The 12450-nt window shown below is 37.6% G+C and overlaps 1 protein-coding gene across 5 annotated transcripts in view; it reads left to right on the forward strand.

The window, feature by feature from the left end:
* The first annotated feature begins 11126 nt into the window (after window positions 1–11126).
* The window catches only part of DUSP22 (dual specificity phosphatase 22), a 73002-nt gene continuing 71678 nt past the window's right edge, over window positions 11127–12450 (forward strand). For 2 of the 5 annotated variants that reach the window (XM_031946939.1, XM_012541678.3), the window contains exon 1: window positions 11131–11561. In XM_031946939.1, the coding sequence (XP_031802799.1) occupies window positions 11541–11561 (21 nt within the window). In that variant the 5' untranslated portion in view covers window positions 11131–11540. Of the gene's footprint in view, window positions 11562–12450 lie in introns of all 5 variants that reach the window. The other 3 variants (XM_031946941.1, XM_023496371.2, XM_012541677.3) reach the window with 3 other exon arrangements.

Consider the following 12450-nt stretch of genomic DNA (forward strand, 5'->3'; position numbering starts at 1 on the left):
AGTATGTTGAATGGACTCCCCGTGGAAAACTTATGGAAAGTCATGGGGAAGAGGGGAACATATGGGCAGATTTTCAATTGACATTGTTAGGGAAAAACTTCTGATCAAGACCATTTGAGTATTATGAGACTTAGAAAATGAATATTCAACTCTGTACAGTTTGTTTCATAGGCAATGGCTGGGAACTCTCCATGAGAATAAGTAATGGCTTCCAAGTTTGGGGAGCTGGGAAAGGGAGAAATTTGTTGCACATTCAAGGAGACAAGAGTCACAAGGGGATAAACTGATCACAGAAATCGGGAAAAATAGAGGGTGGAGCAGAAGGAGCAGAGAAAGCAAAGACAAAACCAGGAATTACAACCCAGTCCAAAGGAAGACTTGGGGAAGAAAGAGAGAGATGTAGGAAAATAATTTTGGACTAGACTACTTTAATATTGAACTAAGAAATAAACAAACCATGAAATTTGACAAAGAATTCTATTTTTTATTCGAGCATGTTCCATGGGAACATGCCTATTTTTATTACTGGACTTGAGCAGCTGGCCCCACCCTTCAGCTCCTTCTGAATTCCCTTCAGTGGAAAAGCTCTCCTGGGCATCCTTCTTACTCTCACAGGCAGGAGCTAACTTTAGGAGGAGATGTGGAAGACAACTCTTTAATGAAGAAAAAAACTTCCTTTTATAAGAAATCTGCCTTCCTTTTTTTTTTTTTTTAACTTTTTGATACAAGGAAAGGCTCTTAGACAGACATTGTAATTTTCAGATGCCTTCCAGTGAAAATATTCAAATGATATATACTCTTACTGATATGTTTTGGTAGATATCAAAATATATCCTCTGAAGATTATGCTTCTGGCTTTTCTTTAAAGAACATTTCTATCATGAAGATGAGAAGGTCAATCAACTTCCTAGTATTTCATTGGAAATCAGTATCTCTTTGGTGTAAACAGATCATCCTATGACCTCACTGAATAATTAGGGATAGCTATTTCTTCACCACCATTAGTAGTAATGAGATGTGGGAATAAGGGGGAGAGGTTCCCTCTGCTCTGAGATGGGCCAAAATGCGAAAGAATTTGTGAACCCCAAAAAATGTGGCAAAAGGAAGTCTTGTTGTTCACTAAGAGGTAGATTATTCTCTTAGTGGGCAAATTCTTAATGAAGAGATTTGCAGAGTGTGTAAACAGAAACCTATTTTATGAGCAAATCTTGGTGGGGGAGGGAAGGCTGGGGGACAGTTTGAGCTGATTATCAGACCAAGATTTCCAATTGAATGAAATAATTTTTAAGGCTTCTGGAATTTCCTGAAGAGGATCGACATCCCCAAAGGATCAATGGAGAGTGATTTGACCAAGATCTCCAATTGAATGAAATTATTTTGAAGGCTTTTTTCTCAGACTCTGGAATTTCCTGAAGTGGGTCTGTGCCACCCTAAAAATCAATGGAGGGTGATTTGACCAAGATCTCCAATTGAATGATGCCACTTGACTGGCTTGCCTGGCGAAATATACTTTTTCCCAGACTTTTTGAATCTGAGACCCCAAATCTAATTTCATTCCAGTCAGTAGGTGGTGAAAAAAATCAATTAAACACTTAACCCTTATTCCTAAATTCATTTACAAATGAGACATGTACTTATATATGTGTGTGTATATCTATATCTATCTATATCTATATATAGATATAGATATAGATATACACACACACATTTATATAGAGAAACACATATATGTACATATATGTAACAAAAAGCTAAAACATTGGGAAAATGTAAGTTTTTTAAGTGATTATGAAACACTCTGAAAATAAGCAATCAAGAATAATAATTAAGGAATAATGATTACTTCTTCTTTCTGGAGGAATACAGAATAGTGCAGGGGAAATAGCAATGAACTTAGAGCTTTGTCATCAGCCTGGCCACAATGTGTACTTACAGTTACTCCCATAATCTTTTGTGGTCATCTTTGCCATTGGAATGATCACATAAACTGACCTCAAAAATCCACTCAGTGTCCTGCTTTGCAAACTCTATGTCTCCTTTCAACAAAAGTGAGCATATGACTTCACTAAAATGATCACATTTTAGGAAGCCCTTAGGTACTTTCACCTGTGTGTTTGAGTTCAAGGTCTTTATAGAAACAGAGATTGTTACTTTCTTTTTAATCAAATAAAATTAATTTTTTAAATAGACTTATTTTAAAATGCATAGACCCAAACTGGTCAGATAAGTATTATATGTTTTGCATTTCCTTCTTTCTTTGTTTTTCTTTTTTTTTTCCTTTAGGAAAAAGACCTCTAAGTAGTGTCATATAGTGGAAAGAATAATAAGCATAGAATTTAAATCCCAGCTCTTTAGCTTATAATGAATGGCTTTAGGGAAGTGACTTTACCCCTGAATCTCAGTTTCATCATGTGTAATATGTGGGAGTTGGATCAGTGATGTCAAACTCAAATAGAAATGCAAATCAGAATAAGAATCTCTGTGACTGCATATTAACAAGTTTTAAGACAATGGACAATGGGCCATAGCAAGGTTGCCCCCAACATGTAGTGTGAAAGTCTCATTACAGTCAGTTGTTGTGTGGCCTAAAGGGAGGCAGAAAAGACATTCTTAGCTTCTTCTCCCATTCTCTTCTCCCAAGAAGACATTAATTCAGACCAGGAGAGGAAGCAGGAAGTTGGAGCTAGAAGCCCTCTTTTTGCTCTCTTCAGAGAAGAAGAACATCAGAAATGAATCTATTTGCTCCCTTATTATTATTAGGGAATGTGATTACTTTCAATCTAACTTCTGATTATTATATCATTATTAGGGAGAAGGGATACTCAAGCTTTATATTCAAGGCTTGATCTCTTTCCCACCAAATAATAGTTCTATAATGAACACACATAGTGAACAGCAAAGAAAACCCATTTATCCAAATCAATAGCAAAATAGATATTAGAAAAGGTATAAGTAAGAGAACATATACCAGACAATACCAAGTGAAGAAGTTCTCTCATTGGGAGTGAAATATTGCAGCTCAACTGGGAGAAAGAGTCTTAGATCTCACCCCAAAGTCTCTAGTGTAGCAAAGTGGGAATAGGGACATGGTGGAAACTGCCAACTCTTCTTATTTCAGCTTCTTGTCAGTCTTTTCCTTCAGCAATCTGAAGCAGGATTGACAAATTCCATCTTTCCTCTCAAAGCTTTAAGTCAGAAGCACTGAACATGATTGCAGAGAGCCAAGAGAATTGATAAAAACTGAAGAGCTCTCTTCTCTCCTATTCTCCATTGGCCCCCGGCTCTTCCCAAAGGGCAGTGCATTCTGCAGAGTCCTATACGAATAGGCTTCAAGACAGGAGGTCGTATTTAATATAATGTTATTTATGTTTTATTGTATTTTTATTTTAGGAGATATTTCCCAAATACATTCTAATATGATCAATGTGTTTGATATCTTAAGGTTAGATAACCTGGAAGGTCCCTCTTATTTCTATGATCTTTTAATGGACCAACACAAGACAAATTCAGGATTCAGTTTACCAGACATAAATGACATTAGTTACATAGGCTTTTGAACATTAAAGTGAGATTTCCAACTTAATTCACAGAGTTTAAGTGAAGAATGATGAAAATGATAACAATTAACAAATAAAACCTAATATGAGTTAATAAATAATAACAATACTATAGGAAAAGAAGTGGACTTCCTTTTATACTATCTAATGAAATCTCTCTTGGGATGTTTTAAACTCTTAATCTTAAAATCTAAGGAAATCACCCTACCTCCCCTTCACACCTCTCTTAATCCCTCTTCTCCTCCTGACCCAGGCTAATTTTAGAACATTTCATCTTGTTTCACATGAAAGGAATAGAAAAAAAGAAAAATAATCTCATTAGGGAAAGTTCTCATTTTATTGCACACTTGACATTACAGTGAAGATATATTGCATGTGTCAAGGGAACATTTTTTTGTTGGGCCAGTTTTCACTTCAAGGTTTGGGGCTTTCCCTCCCTGCCTTGTGTATCCCTCACTCAAATAATTCTGCTCCGCTGGGCAGCCCTAGCCCCCTCAATTAACACAGAGAAGAAGAAGTAGGCTTCTAAGTGGTCAGATTTGCAGAGATGCAGGTGTGTTAATACATGATGTAATCTCATTGGACTGGAGAGGTTGAAAGGTTAGCATTTAGCTGTCCAATTAGGTTAGAAAAAGAAAGCAAAGGGCAGCTTTTCACACCAAAGGAAAAAGACAACAGTTGCTCACATTAGCCCATTTTTGTCAGATGCCAAGATATTATGAGTGTTGGTTCCACTGAGTACATGAGGCTGTTGTTATATAACTATACAAGCTGTCCATTTTTCAGTTTTTTGTCAGCTGGTGGAATTATAGGTACCTGAAATTCTCATAGGTCTTGCTGGTTCCCTTAAATTATTATTTCCTGGGAAAGAGGGATTTAATATGGTTATAGGTCTAGCCAATCAAGAGTCATAATTCAAATGAGAAGCAACTATTAGAACCAGCAATCTAATTCATGTCAATCAGGCAAGGGTTTCGACTTTTTGTCAAAACTAGAGAAGGCAATTGGCCTCTGGACACTGGAATTTAGAGAGCACTGGCAGTTCTAATACTCCTTTAATATCAAAGAAACAACTGAGTTTAGCAGCTAATTTGCAAGAATGAGGGTTAAAATGGAAACTACAAAAATCATGTTTCTTACTCTCTACTGGCCACATGCCAAGTGAGCTACTCTTTGCCTTTAGTGTTCTCCTCAGCAGCAGCCTTACAGGGATTAAGGTCTTCCCTAACGGGAGCAGTGTCCCAGGACTCTTTCTCCTAACAGGGGCTTGAAGTCCCACCTCAGTGCCAAACTGAATTTGAAAGGTTTGTTTGAAGCTATTTTGTACTTTTTGTCCCAGGTGCCAAAATTGCTAATCATTTGTTAAAAATTGTTGAGTCAATATAAGTCATTATTCCCAGCCCTGCTTATCAATTAGTGGTGAGGAAAGGTTCTGATGGGGAAGGAGACACCAAGTGTATCTCCTTTTTGTATTTACCCACTTTTCATCACAGTATCCTGTACCTTCATATTATCACATTCTTACAAATAAAGTCTACTAACTCCAGATTCATGATGCCTTTGTAGAAGAATATTGGTAAAAACTAATTTACAAACAGCTTTTGTTATATTGTATCCAGGTCTCCATGGACTCAACACTCTAGTTCCTATTTGCAGAGCTCAGTACTCCTTTGGTATCATTAGTTTTCCAAGACTTTTGGTCCAAAAGCAAAGCCTTGTATTGAAAGGAAAATTCTTCTTTTGGGCTTTTCATTCTAATTAATGAGGACAAAAACTGAGGACAAAGAGTTATAAATTAGTTATAAGTAAGTCAAAGTAGCAACACACTGATGATCACTGAATGGAATTAGTAGATTTCCATTTGAATCCTGAGGTCTTCTACTTACTAATAAGTGACTTGACATTGGATAAATGTCTTGAGTTCAATTTCTTCATTTGCACAGTATGGGAATGGGACTACCTGATCCCTGAGATCCCTTCTAGCTCTAAATAGCTGACATATTGATTTACCGTATTAACTTAAAGGATGAAAGAAAGAAAATGGCTAGGGCTATTCCCAAAAGGCAGTGAAGATATCTCAGGATCATTACCAAATAACCTTCCTAGTCTTCAAAAGTGGGAGGATTGTAGCAGTTTAGCTCAATCAAGTTTAATAGAATGCTGAACTTGTAATCAGAAAACCTGAATTCAAATCCTGTTTGAGACAAATCCCAGCTGTGTGTTTCTGGGTAAATCACTTAACTTCTCTCAGCTGTAATTTTTTTTTTTTAATATAAAAAGGTGATATTAATAGCACCTACCTTTTAAGGTTGATGGGAAGCTCAAGTAAGATAATTTATATAAAGTACAAGTGCTCAATGAGTATTAGCTATTATTAAAAATAGAGCAACTTGGTGGCACAGTGGATACAGTATCTGGTCTGGAGTAAGAAAGATTCATCCACCTGAGTTCAAATCTGGCTTTGGATATTTGTTATGTAACCCTGGGGAAGTCACTTAAGTCTATTTATCTAGAGAAAGATTTGACATTGCTATTCTGAATTTTGTTATCTTTTGCTATTGTTTTCATTTACATTATTGTAACTCTTCTGTGTATTGTTTTCCTGGTTTTATTTTCTTTGCTCTGTGTTACCACGTAGAAATTTTCCTGTATTTCTCTGAATTCCTTATTTGTTGTTTCTTATAAAGTAACATTATTCTGATACGTTAATATGCTTCATTTTATTCAGCCATTTAATAATTGATACTTTTGTTTCCAATTTTTAAAGGCATATATTTATTATGGAGCTATCAAACCATAAGAAATGTAAAAATATTTTTTGTAATCATAAGAATTATTAGATAGGGCTTTTGGATGGCAGTACAGAGAAAAAGAAAATTCAAATTCAAAACTCCTATCCACACTAACACTCCTTTCTGTACTTGGAGAAAAAAGGAACTAAGCATTATAAATGGGCCTTGGACTGTGAGTTTGAGACCAGGACCAACAAACTAATTTTAATCCTTCTAATATGAGAGCTCATCTTGTATTTAAACCAGTAATCCCAGTTATTACAAAATCTTAGAAGAGACTTTAGAGTCTAATTCTTTCATTCTAAAGATTAAGGGACTCTATTTGCCTCAATTTCCTCATTCATAAAATGGGGATAATTTATCACCCAACTCTTAGGGTTGTTGTAAGGATCAACTGAGATAATTGTAAAGGGCTTAGACCAGCAACTGGCACATAGTAAAAGCAATACATGTTAGCTATCATCATCACTATCATCAGTTATTATTATAGTTGAGTTTATATAAGCGATCACCTATGAGATTGAAATACATTTCTTCTATAGACCAGTTCTGACATGGATCTGAAGTAGGAATGAAACTTCAAAAGTACTGGAAGAAAAACAATGGCAATGAGGACAATAAAATATCTGTATTCATCACAGCATCGTTTAAATTGATGTTAAACATTCCTCATTTAACTATCACATTAACTGTCACTGCCCTCTATTTGCCTCTGTCCAACAGAACCTTCCAAAGGACCAGAGAGGTATTCCATATCTGACAACATATGCCTTTGTTTTGATTTATAGTTCATTTCTTGATCAGGAAGAGGGAGGTTTTAAGAACAAAACTTCTTTTTTTTTTTTTTTTTTTTTTTTTTTTTCCGTTTTTTTTTAACTTTACAGCATTGACAATTGCCAAACCTCTTGTTCCAATTTTTCCCCTCCTTCCTCCCACCCCCTCCCCCAAATGGCAGGATGACCAGTAGATGTAAGTATACATAACCAAACCGTTATTTTGCTGTACAAAAAGAATTGGACTCTAAAATATTGTACAATTAGCCTGTGAAGGAAATCAAAAATGCAGGTAGGCAAAAATGTAGGGATTGGGAATTCGATGTAATGCTTCTTAGTCATCTCCCAGAGTTCTTTCACTGGGTGTAGCTGGTTCAGAAGAACAAAACTTCTTAAACTGTGTGTGAGGGTTACAACTCCATATGGGGTCATGTAACTGAATGTGGGGATGCAAAATTATGATTTATTATCAATAAAAGTTTGATTTGTATACATTTTTATATACTTACATACTTGGGGTTGTATAAAGATTTCTTGGCCAAAAAGGGGTTGTGAATAGAAAAAAGTATAAGAAGCCCTATTTTAGTGACAGTCATCTGAAGTCAGGACTAGTCACTGCATTGACCAAAGCAAACAACAAAACAAAGTTTTTTTGTTTTATTGTTTGTTTTTGTGGACACTGTGCCAACTGTTCTCTTGATTCTGCTTACTATGCTCAGCATCGGTTCATAAAGTCATCCTAGATTTCCCCAATATGTGTTGTCTCTTACAACATTCAGGGGGGTTTTAGAGACAGCTCATACTGGCGCCTGAGAGATGATGTAAAATTTTCCCTGTGAGCATTTACATTTCAGAAACCGGCAAAACTTACAAATCAGAGCTTGACTTATTGTTTTGTTGATTGTTTATATTTAAGAAAGTAAAGGAGATGTTAATGAAGATTCAACTTTTCATGGCCAACTTTTTCCCTCCCCCATGAGAGAACTGGTTGTTAAACACTAGCACACCCATGAATTTTTTTTTTTTTTTAATCAGTCCTATCCAATTCTTTATGTCCCCATTTGTTTTTGGGGTTTGCTTGTTTTTTTTACAAAGATACTGGAGTAGTTTGCCATTTCCTTCTCTAGCTCATTTTACAGATGAGCAAACTGAGGCCAACAGGGTTGAGTAATTGCCTCTGGTCACATAGGTAGTATCTGTGGCTGAATTTGAATTTAGGTCCATTCTTTCTACTCTGCCACCTGGCTGCCTGATGATTACATTTACACCATTAGTTTTTTGGTTTTTTTTAATCCAACAATCACTGGAAATACATTTTGTTTCTAGTTCTTTTCTATGCAAAAATGCTGTCATATTCTTTCACAAGGAAAGGGGACCTTTCCTCTATCTTTGAGCTTTTGGGGGCCTATGCTTAGTGGACATCACTGGATTAATAAATATAAAGGAAATAAAAGTTTAGTGTCTTTTTTTCCAGTTCAGAACTTCCAGAATGGTTGGACCAACTCAACATTTCACTAACAGTGCATTATTGTGCTAGTTTTTCTACTGATTTGATGAGACAAAAACTCAGAATTGTTTTAAAGTGCATTTCTCTATTATTAATTATTTTTATCTTACATAGTTGGTGACAATGTATATTTTTTCTTTTGAAAACTATACAGTCACAACCTTTGATCATTTATCTTTTGGAGAATAGATATTCTTTTATTCTTGTATCACTCTCTATATATCTTGAATGTCAACTCTTACCAGATATTTACTGGGAAGTTCCCCCCCTTCCTCCCCATACATGACTTTTCTTCTGAATTGTTTTTGGTTTGGCAAAACATTTAAACATTTAACTTAATCAGAATGTTTATTTTTAATCCCTTGTTCTTTATTAATTGTTCCTTTATTTAGAGTTGTACAAGTTATATTGAACTTCCTCTATTCTTTTCTAATTTTGTTTTTGATGTAACCTTTTGTATTTAGGTCACATATTCATTAGAATTTGATATATGGTGTGAGATGTTTTTCTAAATCTAATTTCTATCAAAATGTTTTCCAGTTTTCCTAGTGGTTCTTGTAAAAAAAAAAAAAAAGTGGGGGGAATCCTTGTTAAGTAATTTGTGGTTTTGGGTGTAGTGAGTAGGAGTCTATCAGGTAGGATTGCATCTGTGCCTGGCTTAACTAATTTTTTTTCATTGACTGACTTAAAATTTTTAAATCAGACTTAAAATTTTTAAACCAAATAGCTTAGTGCCATACAATGACAGAACCAATAAACAGAAAAATCTGGGTTCAAATTCTGATACATGTTGACTGTGTGAAGTGGAGCCAATTATTTACTTTAATAGTGTCCTACATGGGTACTAGGAATATAAGTTGCTAAGAAGGTCATCCCTATATTGGTGGAGGAAGTTTCTTCATCTTCTAGTTCTCTAACCAATGAAATCACAAGTGTAGTTCTCATTCCTATTTCAAATGGTTTGATAATTGTTGTTTTATATCAAGTTGAAGATCTGGTAATGTTTTGTTCATTATTTTCTGAGATTCTTGACCTTTTTTGCTCTTGTGTGAGTCTGAGAAAGTCATTGAGCCTCTTTTTTTGCCTTAGTTTCATTTGTAAAATGGAGATAAGGTTATCAGGATCAAAACACATGGTAATTTTAAGCTGTCTATTTTTGTTGTTATTCTTTTGTTTTAAATTGTGTCTGACTTGACACAACTTGAGGTTTCTTGGCAAAGATACCAGATCAGGTTTGCCATTTCCTTCTCCAGTTTATTTTACAGATGAGGAAACTGAGGCAAGCAGGATTAGGTGACTGGCTCAGGGTTACTCAGTCAGTGCTAGGATTTGAGTCGAGCTGCCTTTCAGGATGCTAACCTCCATATTTATTGAACATCTATGACCAGCAAAACATTGTTTCTAGGACTTAGTTCCTGCTCCTTGACAGCTTATAATATCCTTGGTGAGATAAGACACAGGATCATAGATTTAGATCTGGAGATCTTTGAGGTCACCCAACCTCCCCTTCAGCTTTCCTTTGAGGGTCTTCTTCCCTATTATATTGTCATGAAATGATTGAGGGAAGCATGCAGAACCAGAACAATTTATATAACAACATCGTGAAGACTAACAACTTGAAAAAATTTTTAAGGATGCTGATCAAGAAGTTCAACACAGCACTATTGATGAAATATTCTATCCACTTCTTGATAGAGAAGCTATAGACCCTGGGTGCAAAATGAACCATGATTTTGGGGAGCTTTTAAAAAAAATATGTCCAATTCAATTCACTTCACTATGCATATTTATTTAACGACTTTTTACTTATTAGTTTCAATGGGGGAAGGGAAGAAAAATATTTTTGATAATTCAAAAAAAAATAACTTTAAAAAGGAGGGAAATGTTTCTTGAATGGAAATGCCGCAAAGCCATAAAATGAATGTGGGGAACACTGGATCCCCACCTAACCTAATTCATCTATCACAAAGGGGTACAGTGCAGGGGATGTCCGAAGTCCCAGTAGGGACAATACCAAAAAAAAAAAAACCCAAGCAGGTTAGCCCCGGAGTTCTGATTAGCACCATGCTCATTCAGGCATTAAAGTCAGAGCAGCAATTTCTGGTAATAGACCTCCCTGTGTTTCAGACGCGCTAGAGAGAAAAAAAGTCCCAAATTTTACTTAGAAGCAGACTTAGACATATCACCTTGTAACCTTATTTTAGCCACCCTGTCTGCAGATCACCAGACACAGCGCTGGTTTCTGCCACCCACCAAACCCGAGCTTCATACATCCTTCCAGGAATGAAAGCGTAGCAGCAGCAGCAGCAGCCCAAGCAGTCCGACCGCGGCTGCGGCGGAGCCTGCACGCTTCAGGCAGAGTGACTGTCACTGCCTCTTCTCCTCCGCTTCCCTCCCCCCGCTCCCATTCTCCGCGAGCTGCACATCGGAAGTTGTAGTTCTCCAACCCGGGGCCGAGCCTGCCTCCCCTCCAAGGGTGAGACTACAAATCCCGTGGAAGGAAGCGAGAGTCGTGCCGGGGAGGGGTGCGGCGAGGGCCGCGGAAGGGTTAAGAGGAGCTTTTACTTGACTCACACGTGGGGGCGGAGAAGGGCCAAGCTTAGAACCCATTTCCTGGCAAAAGAATCCTTTTACTTCAGTTGGTCTCGGGCTCGGGAAGTCCCTAGGCGCCCGATCTTCTGGCGCCGGGAGAAAACCAAAAAAAGGAAAAAAAAAAAAAAAAGAAAAAAAAAGAAAAGTATAGAAAATCTCCCTCTCTATCATTAATTATTGTTATTTATCTCGCGTGTAATCCATTCCTTCCTAGTGCCTCCTCCCTTTCCTGCTTCTCCTCCTCCTGTTGTAACATGCAATTAGCGATCCTGCAGCCACATTTCCAGGGGTGCTAAAGTTCATTTCGCTTATAGCCACCATGGGGAATGGGATGAACAAGGTAATGTATGTTTCTGTTTGTTTGTGCTTGCTTGTTTGCCTGCTCATCTCACCTCTAGGATCGACGACCGGGAAAGGTGTAGGAAACCTTGATTCTTAGCCCCTTCCCCCTGGTTTCACTCCCCATCCTGCTACCCTTCTTTAATTGTGCTTAACCAACTCTCGGGGGGGCGGGGGGAGGCGTAAAGGGGGGTAGAGAAGCATGCTTTGCATCTCCGTTCAGAAATATGTTGTCATTTTTAACACTGGCTGCAGTTATTATTATTTTTTTAATATCTGGTTGGGGCAGGGACATGGATGATGCAAACGGTGAGGAACGGACCTAGGATGAGATGAATGCTTCTGCAATTTTTTTTTTTTTTTATTGGGGGAAGGGGGTGCGGATAGAGGTCAAAACTTGAAAATCCCCCGCCCTCCCTTTTGGGAAGGCTTCCCGGCACACAGCCCCCAGGCATTTTCCCTGCTCGCTGGATGCCGTCTGCGGCTGAGCACCACTTGTTCTCTCCAACCACCGTGCCCTTTTAAAAGCTATTTACATTTGCTAGGCAAGAACATGGTTCCGACCTGTCCCCAGCGGGAGCACGGTGCAGCTGAGAACCTTGCGGTTTCTTATTCCCTTCCCTCCTTTCTGAGACTCTTTAAATGTCGCCCACCCATCTCGTGGGTCCTTCTGGGCGTCTTCTCTGCTGTAATTTCCTTTATCTCTTTGGATACCTCCCCACCCTCCTCTCCTCTATGGTCTTTCCCCCCCATGTGCGTTTAGAAGTTGCATGGGACAACTCTCCATCAGGTTGGTGGAGTGTAGAACCCTTCTTAAAGACAGCTGTCTGTCGAGGAGGAATCGAATTTAGAGTCAGCTTTTGGCACTGTTTGTGCTCGCCTTCTTCTCC

This window comes from Sarcophilus harrisii, chromosome 1 (assembly GCF_902635505.1).
Source record: "Sarcophilus harrisii chromosome 1, mSarHar1.11, whole genome shotgun sequence".
Taxonomy (NCBI): Eukaryota; Metazoa; Chordata; class Mammalia; order Dasyuromorphia; family Dasyuridae; genus Sarcophilus; species Sarcophilus harrisii.